General features: G+C 30.1%; 1 protein-coding gene across 1 annotated transcript in view; it reads right to left on the bottom strand.

Annotated features, from left to right (window-relative positions):
• LOC135925163 (small subunit processome component 20 homolog) overlaps positions 1-17,312 on the bottom strand; it is a 100,417-nt gene that overhangs the window by 21,235 nt on the left and 61,870 nt on the right. Inside the window, exons 41-42 of the mRNA XM_065460373.1 lie at positions 5,921-6,810; positions 5,302-5,669 (exon numbers count right to left, since the gene is read on the bottom strand). Coding sequence (XP_065316445.1) covers positions 5,302-5,669; positions 5,921-6,810 — 1,258 coding nt within the window. The remainder of the gene's footprint in view (positions 1-5,301; positions 5,670-5,920; positions 6,811-17,312) is intronic.

Genomic DNA, 17,312 nt, shown 5'->3' on the forward strand with positions numbered 1-17,312 from the left:
TAATGCCTATATTTAGATCTTTAGAAATTTTAATTAACAAGGAATAGGGTCTAGAAGATCTATCATTTATTTCCTGAATTGTAGTATGACTAAATTTTAAACTCAAGAGAGATTTTTCATTGTATTTGCTTAAAAGATTCAATCGTCCAATCACATATCTAATAATCTTCTAAGCGTCGTTTAAAAATATTAATTGTAAAAGATTAATTAGAAAAAAAATAACTTAAAATTTATTAAGATTAGATATATATCCCCCATATTGGATGATAATTTATGAAATTAAAATGGAGGTAATTTATGAAGGATTTTTATATTTTATTTTTTTTTATAACTAACTATATAAAAAAATAAAAATATTTGGTTTTAATTTAAATTAAGTATTATTTCTATCGAAATTTTAAAATGCATAAAATAAAAAAATAACGGGCTAAGCAAAACGGCCCTGGGTCGCAAATAACATTTTCGCTTAGGTCAAAAAATATTTGCACGGCCTCGGTTGGGTAGTATATATATATATGTTATCAATATTTAATAGTTTTCCATTTATAATAATTTTAATACGTCCTGAGTGCTCTCAACATTAACTTGGTAGGAAAATTATCACTTGAAATTAAAAACTGTTTTATTTCATAAACAGTTAAACTTAATTTAAATTTTATTTTTAAAAAATATTTAAATAATCTTAAAACTACATAATGAGCAATAATACTTTTATGTGAAGTAATCGTAATTAAAAAAATAAAAGCGAATATTTACGAACGAGCCTCATTTATTTAATGAATTAAAATAAATTCATATTACTTTTGTAAATTATCGGAACTGTTCCGGGAACGTTTCAGAAATTATCGTTCCCGTTTCACCATTTTTCTCAAGTTCCGTTTCATGTCATTCTTATTTTCTCTATATTATATTGTATTACTTTTTATTGGTTAATATTGGTATTGATTTTAATTATTATCCATACAACTTTGATAAGAATTAAAATAAACATCATCTTTTTCAAAAAGGGTGCAAGCTATATGATATTCCATGATCATTAAAAAAGTTTTCAATCGGTATTATTTAAGTTTTGATTGACTTCAGTGCCGTATCCAAAAAAGTCAGATTTAAATAAAGAGAAATTGATTTTTTCAACAAAAAAATCATCGAAAATAGTATCTAAAAAAACATGCAATCACTACTAATAAACGGAAATGCAGATACCGATTCCGAAAGTGCCTGCGAATACTCATATAAAAAATTAATGGAAGAACATACCCAACAACAACCACATTTTATTTAAATTCATTGATTTTAATTGTTTCAAAAAAAACACTTTTCTTTAGAAAGGCGCCAGAATATAAAATTTTTCATTTTATTGGAGGAAAGAAAAAGGTAATAAAGCAATCTAAAAAATAGGGAAAAGAGAAGTGTAATTTTTTATATTTATAAAATATTCAATTTTTACGATAAAAATTTCATATTCCACTAATTTTTAAGAGGGTCAAATTTGGCTGGTAATAAATTTTGCATAAGCTTCAAGATTAAAATGTATTACAAATATTAACAGTTTTCTCAGCTTGAAAACCTATCGAATAATATTTATTTTAGATATTCGAATGAGCAAGTCCTTATCTACCAACTTTTAATATCTTCCCCAAAATCCTACCTTCAGCCTCCACATGGCGGGGGAGTGGCAACGTCTTTTGGCGGCCAATGGAGGTCTAAAAGGTTCCCTGTGATCTAGGTTTAAAATAGTATCACGGTCTCCTTGACGTGGTGTAAAAACCACTTAAAGGGGCTGATGTCAGGAAGGGCATCCGATTATAAAAACCTTGCTATAAAATTTCCTAATGATTACAACAAAGCATGGGCGGGGTACAGCCCAAAGTACCCCACTTTTATCCGCTTACAACAAAAAGAAGGATGGAAAACCTGGTGGAACCACGATTCATGAAAATGAAACTTATAACGGCCATAAACGACCTGATAGGGTGGCGACATGGAATGTCGGGAGTATGACGCGAAAAGCGGGAGTAATGGTCTATGTATTGCATAGAAGGCATATAGAAGTGTGCTGCATACAGGAGATCAGATGGGAAGGTAATGGCGCAAGAATGATTGGAAAGGCTAGTGAAAAGTATAAATTCTTCTGACAAGGATGTAATGATAGTAAGGCTGGAGTTAGGATATTGGTTGCGGAGAAATTGATGGACAAAGTAGTCGAAGTGAGAAGGCTAGATAACCAGATAATGATTATTAAGATTTTTGGTAGAAAGCTATATAATATTATCTCGGCATATATTCCTCAGGTTGGAAGAAGTGAAGAAGAGAAAGATATATTTTGGGACAGTCTATTGGGCGACATCGAGATTGTCAAATGATGAGGGAATTATCTTGGCTAGTGATATGAATAGACAAGTGGGAGCAAGTAGTGAGGGTTATGAAGGAGTACATGAAGGATTCAGTTACGGCATGAAAAACCTGGAAGGAGAGAGGATTTTAGTGATGCTATGGATATGATTATCTGTAATACAATGTTTAAGAAAGAATCAGAGAAGCTGGTGACTTATAAATCGGGTAGTACCAAAAGTGCAGTGGATTACTTGCTATTAAGGAGATGTGATAGAAGTATAGTAAAAAAATGTGAAAGTGATACAGGAAGAGGAATGTATTAATCAGCATCGACTAGTTATAGGAAATCTCACTTTTAAAGGCAGGATCACTAAAAGAAAGTTTGTGTCAAGGCTAAAGGTTTGGAAATTGAAGGAGAGTGCTAGATGTCAATTCAATATGAAATTGGCGATAAGGGAAGTGGAGGTGGCACAAGCATCTGGGGTAAATGATAAGCCATGAAGAAAGCCTGGGTGATGACAACTGAGGAGGTATGTGGATGGACAAAAGGGCCACCTAGGCATAAGGAGACTTGGTGGTGGAACCCGGAGGTAGCGAAAGATATGGATGAGAAACGGAGGTGCTTCAAAGAATGATATAATAGTAAAGAAAATAGTGATAACGATATTTACAAGATGGCGAAAAGAAATAGTAAGAAATAATAGCAAAGGCGCAAGAAAAAAAATGGCAGGAGTTTGCTAAAGAAATGGAATGCGCTGAGCTGAAGGAATGGGATGTGGTTCAAATAGCAAAAAAGAGGCAGGATGTGATAGGTGTTAACTGTTTGGGAAATGGTGATTGATAATAGTGGTATTAAGAACACCTGGAAGATCTACATGGAATGACTTTTGAACGAAGAAAATGAATGGGATAATGATGTTAATTGTGGAAAGGTAGAAGGGCCAGGGGAAAATTTGGCAAGGACGAAATAGAGCAGTGAAAAAGATGGGGAAATGGAAGGAATCGGGTTTAACGAGGGTAGTATCAGAGATGTTTCAAGGTTCTGATGACTTATGGATTGAATGGTTAATGAATTTAGCAAATCAAAAGGAACTATCCCCGAGACTGGCGAAGAAGTATAATTATCCCAGTATACAAGGGAAAAGGTGATCCTTTAGATTGCGGGTCTTACAGAGCTATCAAACTCTAGAACATGCAATGAAGGTATTTGAGAGGGTGTTAGAGAAGCGGATAAGGGAACAAACAAAAATTGAAGAAATTCAGTTTGGTTTTACATCGGGGAAAGGCACCACAGATGCAATTTTTGTGGTGAGACAAATACAGAAGTATCTTGCGAAGGAAAAGAAACTGTATTATGTGTTTGTTGATTTGGAGAAGACATTTGGCAGGGTGCCGCGCGAGGTTACTAGATGGGCCTTGAGAAAATCAGGTGGAGGAATAGTTGGTTATGGCAATGTATGTGGGAGCCCAAACTGCAGTACAGATAGATGATTGAGATAGTGAAAGCTTTGAAGTGAAGATAGGGCTTCATCAAGGATCCGTGCTGAGCCCATTATAATTTATCTTAGTAATGGATGTGGTGGCTAGAGAAATGCGTGAAGGAGTTCCCTGGGAACTATTATATGCAGATGACCTTGTATTAATGGCAAACAGTGAGGAAGAATTACGGGATAAAATTAGTAAATGGAAGATGGCAATGGAAGCAAAGGGCCTGAAAATGAATGCAGCAAAGACAAATGTGATGATTGGTGGAGAAAATCTAAAGATGGAGGAATCCGGTAAGTGGCCTTGTGGTGTATGTGGAAAAGGAGTTGCTAAAAATTCAATTTAATGAACACCAAAAATGGGTTTATAGTATATGTAGCGGGAAATAAAGGAAGTTTGATGTTAGCAAGAATGACCTTTAGAACGTGCATAAAAGGGGTACATATCTGGATATTGGCAATGGGTTAACCCTATGGAGAGTGGATAACTTTTGTTATTTGGGTGATATGCTAAACGCAGATTGTGGTGTCTGCGGTTATTGCACTGGTCAGGCAAGCATGGAAGAAGTTCAGAGAGATGTTGCTTATTCTAACAAATAAAAAAATATCTCTGACGTTAAAGGGGAATGTTCACGTAAGCTGAGCCAGGAGTTGTTTAGTTTATGGCGGTGAAACATAGGCTATGAAAGCGACTCAAATTATAAAGAACAGAGATAAGGATGATTAGATGGATATGTGGGATATCTCTGAGAGAGAGAAAAACTAACAAGGAATTGCGAGCAAGATGGGGTAGAGAAATGATTGGAGTGGTAATGTGCGACGAAAAAGACTAAGATGGTTTGGAACGTATCACAAAAGATGACTGGGTAAAGAGATGCACCTTGATGGAAGTAGAATCAAGACCTAGAGGAAGGGTTAAGATGACGTGGACAAATGTGATAACGGAAGATATGAGAAGCACGAATCTTACAAATATTGCTCAAGACCGTCAAAAATGAAAGAAAAATCAGAAGGAAAATTGGCCTACCTGGGTAAACCTAGAAATCGCCATATAACGGAAAGAAGAATTAAAGTTAGAAATATGATTATATAAATAATTATTTACCTTCAAATATAACAACAAAAATATAAATATTAGATTCGATTTGAAAATTAAATTTTTTAATTTGATAAAAAATCTTCAAATATTTTGCTCAAAAGATTTTTTTTCCAAATTCTGGAAAAATTAGATGATTAAAATAAAAAGTGAGAAATAAATACTTACAAATAATAATCTTAAATATTTAAGAGTTTAATATTTAAGAATAATGTCGAATATATAAAGATAAATTTTGAATAATATGAAAAAATCAAATTATACGAATAATGGATAAAGAATAATTCGACGAATAATATATTTCTCTTATTCGTATTTGATTCGAATAATTTTATTCTTCGTATTTGTAAAATAAGAAACAAATCAAATAATTCGTTTTAGGTATACCTTGAAACACTGAACAACCAATTGGTACGTGTCCCCTCGCATCACATTCACACTCCCATATTCATAGAGGCATGCAAACAATCGATTACGAATAAATTCAGCATGAACAGAAAATGTGGATTCAATGGTGGGCGACATATGAAAACGGCTTGCTGCTCGTGTCAGACAACGCAATGCTAGAACAGCAGTACGTGTGCGATGATCATCGATAAGGGAAGCAAGGATTGGAATCAAAGGAGCAACAAAAGTATCCACCATGCCCTCACAAGAAGCGGATGGGGAATCTAAAGTGGATAACACCGATAGCAAGTGACCAAGTCCGAACTCAATGAAAATGTAGAGGTTGGCAGAGGAGACGAGAGCAGTATCTAACATTTAGTAAGACAAAAATCCATTATTAGAAATTCTAAGCTTTTCCTTGGTTGATATGATTGAAAAATAAGATTTTAGTATGATATCTTATTAACTTGCAAAAATATGATTGATATTGATATAAAATTTTATTAGGAATTAATATTGGCCAAAATGTGATAAACTACAAGGAAGACCAATTATTAATTTATATTCGTATCATGTAATTAAAACATATTGTGAAAGCCATAAAAGAACATGAACTCACTATCTCTCGTCAGAATCCTGGAATTAGAAGATGGATTAGGAATCGCAGCACGCCGTTTAAAGAGATCACGACTATCTGCTGGGTAAGTTATTACAAGACAGCTTTGCGGGCGAGCACCCGGAGTGTCAAAAAGAGGAGAGGCCGCATGCCGCTTTTTGAGGGCTTCAGGGCGTGGCTTGCTTGTGGTATGAACAAACAAATTAACTATGAAAGATCCTGTAAGGAGCCCAGAAATCAAGTCGAGCTCAGGACGGGTGACAGAAGAGGCTTCAACGGCACCTCGCCTCACGCACTCAAGACAGCGTTTTACTTTTGTGATAATACGAGCGTCAGAGGCGTGAGCCTTGTTTGAGACTAAACGTGCCAATGGACCTAAGAGCATACGAGCCCCACGGGTTGAATCAGTGATATCCATCATAGATTCGGAAGCTTCTCTTGGCAAAAAAATGGCCTTTGCTACGAGACGGAAGGCATCATATGCCCGTGCGTCGGGATTGATTTTTTTGAGGGCAGGCTTAGGCAACGAAGTCCTCTCTGAGTTTCGATCTTCAGCTACTATAGTGTGGCCACCAAATAGTTCACCTGAACACAGTTCTATGACGCGTGCAAGGGATGAGGTTATAGTTGAAGAATGGACGGTCAGGGCATCCAAGAAGTTAGCGCGATCTAAAGCTGAAAGAAGGGCGTGAAGCACGCGGATCAGAGATCGCCGATGCTCTCCACCTTTTACAAGTACGGACGAAAGATTTTCGACGAGGAGCGGGAAATAGCGATCACCATCAATCTTGTTGGAGCATAAATATAGGGCCGTTTGGGTCAAAGTTTCACAGGCAGCTTCACGGAGACTCTCAGCCCGGGATTTCAAGGCATTGCAGAGTTTATATATCAAACTGTAAGGTTGTTTTTTTTAAAAAAAATATTTTAATTTTCTGCAGGTTATTAAGGATCATATCTTAACAGGAAAATCTAACCTTATGATTTTCTGAATAATAATGAATAATAAAAATAATCTTAACATCTTATATAGACTGAACCTAATCTCACGTTAGACCTTATTCACGGCCCCATGTTATTATTTTGATTTTGAAGATGGGGCAGCCGGGTAATTCCATACCAAATCGATATCTTTTCGGCCCGACCTTTTTAATTTCGATAAAATTTTGTATGCTGAGAGAATATCATTTGAAAGCATCGAAAAATTTTAGCTTCCTAGTACTCATAGTTCCAGAGATATCAATGGTCAAAAGTGCCAAAAATGACATTTTTTCGAAAAATACGAATTTTTGAAACTAAGTTAAAAAATAATTATTTTAAAAATATAAGTTATATGTCAATTTGTAACTCTATTAAAGGCCTTTTATTAAATATAAAGGATTTTTTTGAAATAACATTTTTACGGTTTTTATTTACGTTATAAATTTTAAACATAAAAATTCCAGGTGTTTCGCTTTCCATATTTTTTTGAATTTAATATTTTCTTATTCTCTAACCTTATATCTATTCATAAAAAAAATTTAAACTTGGGACAGCCATGGGTTTTTTAGTTATTATGATTTAAAAAATCAAAAAATAAATATTTTTTTCAAAAATAGATGGCGCTCCTTTATAAAATTTGTGTTTTGTTATAATTATTATTTTTTAAAACTTTTTTTCACTTTTAAACATAAATAATAAGATTTTCTAGCATTAGATGAAATGAGATTATTTAGCTGCGGTTATAATCATTTTTTTTTGTAAAAAATTATTTTATAAATTTTTAAGATATATAGGATAAATTAAAATTCATGAAAGATATTACCTATTTTCGGTTTTTCATTAAATTTAGTTTTTTTGACGCCATGAAAATTTCGTTTTGCGATAAATTACATGTACGCCCAGTAGCCGTTGATGGGCTAACTATTGTTAAAATATTATTTTTTGGTATGAAAAGGATATTTTGTGCAGCTGGATAAACAAAAGAATTTGCTGGTCCTTTAGGGTGAAGAAAATTATTTTTTACTTCATCTCTAATTACATTCACTTCTTGTACAAATCCTAACCAACATGTTACATATCCTCTAATCTCATCGATTATCAGATCCTCAATCAAATATATTCACGTGGATATATTGACATTCGTTGCAGTCAAAATAACAGGTGGGTAACGAGGGATTGCAAATCATTCTGCCTATAACATCTCTATAAGTTGTTAATGTATCCTCAACATTTTTAGTCAATGTTGCTAATTCACAGCTTAAAATCATAAGTTTAATATTCTGATGTATGCTACAAACGCATACACTATGTGTTCCGCTAGCCCCTGCTAATATACAATTTTTTGGTCTTAAGGTAGCAAATTTCGAAAATCCAATTGTTAAGTTTGAATTACTCGCCTTAAAATTTATATAATTCTTTCAAATTATTAAGAACTAACCTTTTTTGAGCGTTCACTCGTTCCTCCTTTTCAATGATAGATATGCAATCTTTTTTTTCTGGTAATATCTACTAACTTTATCAGTGCAAAAATTTTTTTAAACAATATCAACTGTTTTTTGATTGAGATATTTTGCAGGCTTTCGATTTGGAGTTGAAAGACTCCCCTTTTCTTCTAAAATGATTTTGGAATTATATGCCATATGCCATATGATATGTAGCGTTGAATATTTACTATCAGAATTTATATTTTCGATATTTTTTTGTGATAATCTTTTACGGCATTTATCACAAATATAATGTTCCGCCTCAATGTTTGGATATTGTGTCATCCACGTCATGACTTTGCGCAGGTTCTTTTTATAATTAAAGTGTTTAGATTCTTTAAAAGGATTTACGCATTTATATTTATACATTATAAATAATTTTAAGAAGAAAAATAATTAATATCAAATTATTTGTAAAATAAAAATTAATTAATATTAGGGCAGGTACATGAAAACTTATCTTTCAATTAATTATTATATTTTCTTGTATGAGATATCGGAATCTTAACTATCTTTTTAGGTAATTTAATCATTTATTATAAAAACTATTTACAAGTTATCAATATAGCAATAATAATAAGTAGTGATCTGCATCCAGCCTAATTTTTCAAGCCCGGCCGGGCCCGAAATTTTTTTAAAAAAGTTTCGCCGGCCAGGCCCGAACATGAAATTTTTTTACCCGGCCCGGCCCGAATTTATTTAAATATAGGAATTAATTTTTATAATTACTCAAAATAAAAGACATATGTTATATGTCGTTTAGTTTCAATAAATAAAATCAAATATTTTTATTTTACATAAAAAATTCAATATAAAATTGATAAATTTATATATATTTAATAAAGTTTCCAAGGTCCGACCCGACCCAGCCCGAATTTTTTTCAAAATATTAGCCCGGCCCGAATCCGATTATTTTAAATAGAATTAGGCACAAAGCCCATCCGGGCCGGGCCTAACTTTGCAAATCTCTAATAATAAGTAAGCCTATCAAACGATCAGTATAATATTTTTTCCTGATAGTAATGCTGGAAAATCTTATTATTTATGTTTAAAAGTGAAAAAAATTTAAAAAAATAATAATTATAACAAAATACGTTTTTTTATAAAGGAGCGCCATCTATTTTTGAAAATAATATTTATTTTTTGATTTTTTAAATCGTAATAACTAAAAAACCCATGGCTGTCCCAGGTTTAAATTTTTTTATGAATAGATATAAGGTTAGAGAATAAGAAAATATTAAATTCAAAAAAATTTGGAAAGCGAAACACCTGGAATTTTTATGTTTAAAATTTATAACATAAATTAAAACCGCAACAATATTATTTCAAAAAAATCTTTAATATTTAATAAAAGGCCTTTAATAGAGTTACAAAATGACATATAACTTATATTTTTAAAATCATTATTTTTTACCTTATCTCAATTTCAAAAAATCGTATTTTTCGAAAAAAGGTCATTTTTGGCACTTTTGACCATTGATATCTTAAAACTATGAGTACTAGGAAGCTAAAATTTTGGATTCGATGCTTTCAAATGATATTCTCTAAGCATACAAAATTTTATCGAAATTAAAAAGGTCGGGCCGAAAAGTTATCGATTTGGTATGGAATTACCCAGCCACAAGTATGCTTGATTAATTATACTCAAGGATATATTATCCTATGCCTATACCAAGTTACAGGTAGCGAGTTTAAGACCTGGAATTCTCTTTTAAAATTTATAGAAATTAGAACTAGATCTTTTTTTTAACATTTATAGGAACCAGATCTAAAAAAGTGCTAATAATTTATATATATGGTGAATTCCATGACAAATTAACATGAGTTACAACCTGACCTCTCAGATTCAAGACTTATTATAGATATTATTGAAAATTTTATAATTTCGATAAAAAGAATCGTATAATATTTGGTAAAAATCGTTTTATATCATTAAAGGTTAAATGAGAGCTAATTGAAGAAAATGCTCATTTTATCAATCTTAAGGAATTATATTTTAATTTTAATGAAACTCATATTGAAATAAAAGTAAGTTTAGTAAATTTGCAGATGATCAATATTTTAAATTAAAATGATAAATTAAAATTTATGAAAATAGTATTGTTAAAACCCCGATTTTTAAAAATGGCTCGATTAAGATTTTAGCCAAAATAACAATAAAGGGCAAACCTTTCGGCTATCTATGAGCAAAATCTCCAGGCTTACATAATAATATTTGATCAAAAATCTTAATCAGGCCGTTTATAAAAATCGACCCAAATCAAGCTTTATAGCTAGTGTTGTTAAACGGCTGAGCCAAGCCGGCTTAGCCCTAAATTCAGCCAGTTTTTGAGCCGAAAATTCGGATCAGGCTCAAGCCAACTAAGTCGATTTTGAGTCGAAATTTATTTATTTGAGATTTGTGTTGATAAATGGCTGAGCCAAGCCGGCTTAGCCTTAACATCTAGTTTTTGAGTCGAAAATTGAGTCAGGCTCAAGCCGGCTCATTGAAACAAATTAATGGCTTCAGTTGGCTCAGGAGATTGCTCGAGCTGGCTAAGGAGTTGGATTAAGCCGTCTTTTGAGCCGAAATTTATTTATTTGAGATTAGTGTTACTAAATGGCTGAACCAAGGCGGCTTAGCCCTAAATTCAGTCAGTTTTTGAGTCGAAAATTCGACTCAGGCAAAAGCCGGCTTTTTGAGTCGAAATTTATTTATTTGTGAATAGTGTGTTAAACAGCTGAGCCAAGCCGGTTTAGCCCTAAACTCAGCTAGTTTTTGAGTCGAAAATTGACTCAGGCTCAAGCCAACTCATTGAGACATATGAGTCGGCAGGTTCAGAGTTGGCTCAAGCCGGGAGTTTAATTTTGAGCCGAAATTTATTTATATGTGATTGAGACATTTTAAGAATATAATTATGAAGAATTTGTGCTCTACCGCCATGTTTTGAGTGAAAAAATCGATTCAGAATCAAGCTAGCTATATGGACAACATAAATGGGCTAGCTGAAGTTGTTTAAGAACTTTGAGGTCGCTCACGTGCTTATTGATAATTAAAAAACTATACTCTACCTACTCTGATTCATTTTTAATCATTCTTTCGAAATATTTTTTATTTTGAATTTGTATATTTTATCGATTTAATTTTTTGAAATTATTATTTTATATTAATTGGCTAGACAACAGAGTTGGGCAGGTCCTCCGGAAAAAGAATCTAGATACAGATACAGATTCTTTGTTAAAAAATGAATCTTAGATACAGATACTAGTATCTTTTTCAAAATATCAAAAAGATACAAGATAAAAGATACTTGTATCTTTTGCCTAATTAGAGTATCTTAAATACAAGATACTACATTATCATTATCAATTAATAGTTTATAAATTACAGTTTTTATTATTTATTTGTGAAGAACATAACATGCGCATATAATATGAATGAATATTTACAATAATTAATAAAATATTTTATGATAAGTTAATTATAATAATCAGGCATTTTAATATTAGTAATAAATAGCCCATTCTTAGCATAGATAGGGAATAGACACTAGTATTTTTAATGGGAGTTGAAATATTAATTTGCAAAAGTGTATTTAAAATAGATTTATTATTTTAGATAATCAAATTTTTAAAATAATTTATCATTACATTGCCTTTTTGGCCTACTTAACATTGTGCCAAAATTAAATTATCTTTCAATTGGAGCTGAATTATATTTATAAAAAATTTTCTTAATGAAAGGAATTTTAAGCATTTACAATGTATTTCGACTTTCTTTAATATAATTTAAAACCTCCAGTTCAATGTTATTTGTATTATTGAACTCAGAAAAATTTGCTTCACTAAGAGAAAAATAATTATCATTTTCTTTATTAGATGTTAAATCTATCGGTGTTATTTGAGCTTGTATATACTCTGGTTCAACATTTAGGGGTTCTTCTATTAATATATTTTAAAAGTATTTGCTTTTATCATCTGACTCAATCCATTAAAATATGGATGTGATATTGATGCCAAAAAAGCCTCATTATATTCAAATCATAAGAAAATATTTTCTTAAAATCTATTGCCCATGCCACCTTAGGCAGCTTTTAATAAAGGTAGCAATATTGTAAACTTGAATATTTAAGATAATCTATGCCCCTTTTAACCACACATAAATAATATACTTTAATATGTTTAACAAAATTTGTGTTTAACCATTTATCATTTTTTTGTTTATACAGGTTTTACATCTAGCCTGTAAGTTGTCTTTTTTAACTTTTATTTTTAAAAAATTTCCATATAAAATTTTAAGATTTGGATTTGATTCGCGGGAATTTATTTCCATAATTTAAATTTACTACCATGAATGTTAATCATTCTACAAATTAAAAATATGTTACATAAAATTGGAATGATATTCATTGAGTGACATTTATATATAAAATATAATCTTTATTTCGTTTTAATATTGTAATTTTTTATCTATCTACCTTAATATTAGTTGTAAATTTTCCAGCTAATTTTGATTGTCATTATATTTAAAATATGGTGAAAAAAAATAAGGATATTAATATAAAATTCTTGAAAAAAATAAGATATATACTGTGATATGTAAAATTTTAAATATGAATATTAAAAAGAATCTGTATCTGTATCTTTTGTAAAGAAAATGAAAAAAATACAAGATTCTTTTCAGAAAAAAGGATCTTAGATACAGATACTAGTATCTTATTAAAAATGTAAAAAAGATACTGAGTACAAGATACAAAAGGATCTTGTATCTTAGATACAAGTATTCGCGGTACTGCCCAACTCTGCTAGACAAATAAAAAAAAGTTAACGTTAAAAAAAATAAAAATAATGAAGGCGTGGAGAAAATTTAATCATTAATTTGTAACTCTTATTTGAAATTTGAATATTAGTTTTTGCAAAGTCTGATTCATTTTTATATTTTTTATTTATTATAATATTGAATTTGTTTTTTTTACCGCATAATGTAAATTTTTAATTATTATTTTATATAAAACTATTTATCTTAGATATAATCGGTTGGAACAAACAAATTATTCCCACTATTGGGTCAATCATTCGCAAAATTTTGACCCAAATGACAGATCGATCCCCAAAAAGTTGAAAGGATGTGGCGGGATCTAAAAGCAAACTATAAAAGATATGGGGATCGAGATAATATTCATGAATATCTTATTGAATATAGATATTTTGAAAATATCGATTATTAAATTGTTTTGATATTTTTATTAATGAGTGATTGTATAAATTTCAATAATATATTTCAATTTAATGAAAAAAATTGTGTCTTTTAATACATATTTCGTGTATAAATTTTAATACTATATTTAATTGCGTCATTTAATACTATATTTCGATTTAACCCTTTACTACAAAGGTGGGGTCTATTTTACCCCTAATACAAAATTTTAGATTTTTATTTATTTCCAGAAAAAAGTTATGATAATTTTCCTAAAGTTGCTTAAATTTTTTTTATTAATGGGATCTTTTTTTAATTACAGTATTATAACCAAAAATATTAAAAATCCAAAGTTTCACCCACCAAAAATTTACCTTACCCCTATACCCCCTTTAAAACTTTGTAGGCATTTAGTAATTTTCCTAACGTTGCTAAATATTTTTTTATTTATGGAATCTTCCTCTAATTATAGTATTATATTATCACCAACTACCAAAAATTTTGTAGAAAAAACAATTTTAAAATATCTTAAATAAAAAAATTAATATTATTCATAAAATTATCCAAAACAAAGTACTAGACTGGAGTGTAAGAATTTTTAAATATATTTATATTTGTAGTTAAAAATAAGCACGTGAGCTACCTAAGAGTTCTGGAGTCTACTCATGTGGCTCATCGATAGGATTTTCCAACAGGAGACAAAATATATATATTATAAGGTAAAATCTTAGTTGATATTGAAGATATAAATATCAATAATCAACTCAAACGATTGAAAGATGGTGGTTAGATCTAAAACATTAAAAAAGTCCGCCCTAAACATATAAAACAGGGCCCATTTATAAATATTTTTTAAAAAATCTAATTTTTTTTTTGAAAATAGGAGCCGGGACGAAATTTTTTCTATTTTAAAATTCGGGCCATGCAAATGATACCTCTGCAGCGATCTGATAAAATAATTAATATGGTTATTACCACTTCGGGGGGGAGGAGGGTATATTATTTCTTTTTAAAAGATATTTTAAAAAAGTTTTTTCTACTTTAAAATAGTTTAAAAATGTTTTTTCTACAAATTTTTATTTAAGATATTTTAAAAAAGTTTTTCCACAAAATTTTGTATTAGGGGTAAAATATAGGAATTCTTAATTCCACAGCGTTTATATTTGGGGGAGAGAAGGGGGTAGGAGAATTTTGCCTACATTTAGTTTTTAAAATAACTTATACATTTTAAGAAAATATTAAAAACATAAAAATATCAAAGATTAATTTTTCTTTAATGCCGCTTACTTTAATATTTTTTATGTAATTAAATATGGTAAAGAATGCATAAATATAATACGAAAGCAGCAGCCTGGCAACTAGTGTTGTTAAACGGATGAGCCAAGCCGGCTTAGCCCTAAACTCAGCCAGTTTTTGAGCCGAACCGGCTCATTGAGCCATATGAGTCGGCTCAGGAATTAGTTCAAGCCGACTTTTGAGCAGAAAATTATTTATTTGTAATTAGTGTTGTTGGCTGAGACAAGCCGATTTAGCCCTAAACTCAGCCAGTTTTTGAGTCGATAAATTAACTCAGGCTCAAGTTAGCTTATATTTATATATTATGAAAATGGATTTATTTATTGATATGCTGCTATTGTAATATTTTTGTTATAATTTATTAGTGATTTTCACGTCCAAAATTTTAAGCAAAAAATATTTTTTGAAGTTCAAAAATAGAGGTGGGCGAGGGCCTAATTTTTTATTCACGGCCAGCCCGCTCATGGTGGCAATAAAAAATATTCACGCCCATTCACGCTTACCACTAAAAAATTTTCGACCAGACCCGCCCGCTCACGAAAGGCAATAATTTGATTCACGCCCGTCACGCCCGAAAATTCACGGTGTTTTTAATTTCATAACTTTAATGCTATAATTTTTTACACTTTTTTGAACTTATTCTATTTATTTCTTTAATTCCATAATCCATAATAACAAAAAATAAATAAATATTATAAATCCAAATTTTTACTTAAAAAAAGAAGAATGTCTATTTTTTTTTTCAAGTGTATACGCCTGTCCTTAATAGGCGATTGGCTATAGAGAAAATAATTACAAATTTGCTAGGGACAAAATTTTGCTCTCTAATTTTCTCAATAAAGGAAATAAATTTTCCTGTCTAAAACTTCAAAATATTGCAATTTTTATTTGTTTTATGGGATGAATCTTTTAAATTCACACAGCTTTCATCGGTAAAAATATGTTTCATTTAGAATATATGGTTTTTATGATTGTAGGATGAATTAGGAAAGTTATAAATGACAGTTGGCATTAACTTAAGCACATCATCTAATTTTATATCATTTCACATTTTTAAGATTGTTTTGTAAATATCTTCCTTTTCTTCGTCTATTAAAAACTTAAGGCTTTTGAAATTAGGATCTAGAATTAAGCCTACCTTAAGTGCTTGAGAATAAATTTTAAAGTTTAAGTAAAAAATCTCGCGACAAAACACCTAAATATAAAAAGAACGTGACACCAGATGTTGTTTATAAAATGCCGGAATATTTTTTGTTTTTAAAAAATTTTCTCTATTAAAAGAGAACTAAATTAAATTAGAAAATATGTATAAAAAAAATTAAAATTTCCGTTATTCACGGGAAATTCATGTTCACGCCCGGGAAAAATTTTAAGAAGGCCCGTCACGCCTAATAATTTAAAATTTATTCAAACTCACGCCGTGACGCGTAATTTAACGGCTTGCGCCCACCTCTATTCAAAAAGATTTTTAACATATTTAATTTGATAATAATTTTAAATCTTGTTTGTAAATAAATCTTTTTTGAGGAATTCTTTTTGATCTTTTATAGTTTTTTTTAAAAATATTTATATTAAACTTTTTTATGTTATTTATGATCTTTTAAGGATAATATTTTAATGTGACAATTGTCATATTCGTTATTTTTTGACACAAAAGGGTAAAAATAATTTTTATATTGCAAAGATGTTAAATTATAAATTCAATGAAGATGATCCTAGGAGAAATGGCAATTATCATAATCGGTATTTTTAATCATATTAGATTTTTTAGACGCTAATGGGAAAAAATATGTATTTTTTAAAATGATAAAAGTGGCAATTGTCATATTCGTTATTTTTAAAGTTCTTTGAATTTTTTTGATGCAAATGGGCAAAAGTAAGTATTGCTAACATGTTAAATTAAAAATTTAGTGAAGATGTACCATAGAAAAGTGACAATTATCATAATCGTTATTTTTGAACTTTTTTGAATTTAGTAAATAGGTAAAAATATATATTGTAAATATGTTAAATTAAAATTTAAGTAAAGATGTACCATAGAAAAGTTACAATTGTCATAATCGGTATTTTTAAAGTCATTTTTGATGTAAAAGAGCTAAAATAAGTTTTGCTAACATATTTAAATAAGAAGATGTACCCTAGATAAGTGACAATTGTCGTAATCGTCATTTTTAAAGTTTTTGACGTAAATGGGTTAAAATATATATTGTAAACATGTTACATGATTTTTAAGTTCTTTACATAAAAATCTTACCCTGAATTCAGACTCAGCACGATTTCGCCGTGAGTATATAAAAAATTTTGCTAACTGTGAATGCATGGTTATACATTTTAATAGATGTAGAATTAAAATTTATTAATTAAAGGAATAAGATTGTGAATCCATATCTTAAATGTTTAGAATTTAACATGAGTTACACTTACAACTCACTTTTGTAATCACTTTGCTCAAATTTTAAGC

This window comes from Gordionus sp. m RMFG-2023, chromosome 1 (genome assembly GCF_954871325.1).
Source record: "Gordionus sp. m RMFG-2023 chromosome 1, tfGorSpeb1-WG-v2, whole genome shotgun sequence".
NCBI lineage: Eukaryota > Metazoa > Nematomorpha > Gordioida > Chordodea > Parachordodidae > Gordionus > Gordionus sp. m RMFG-2023.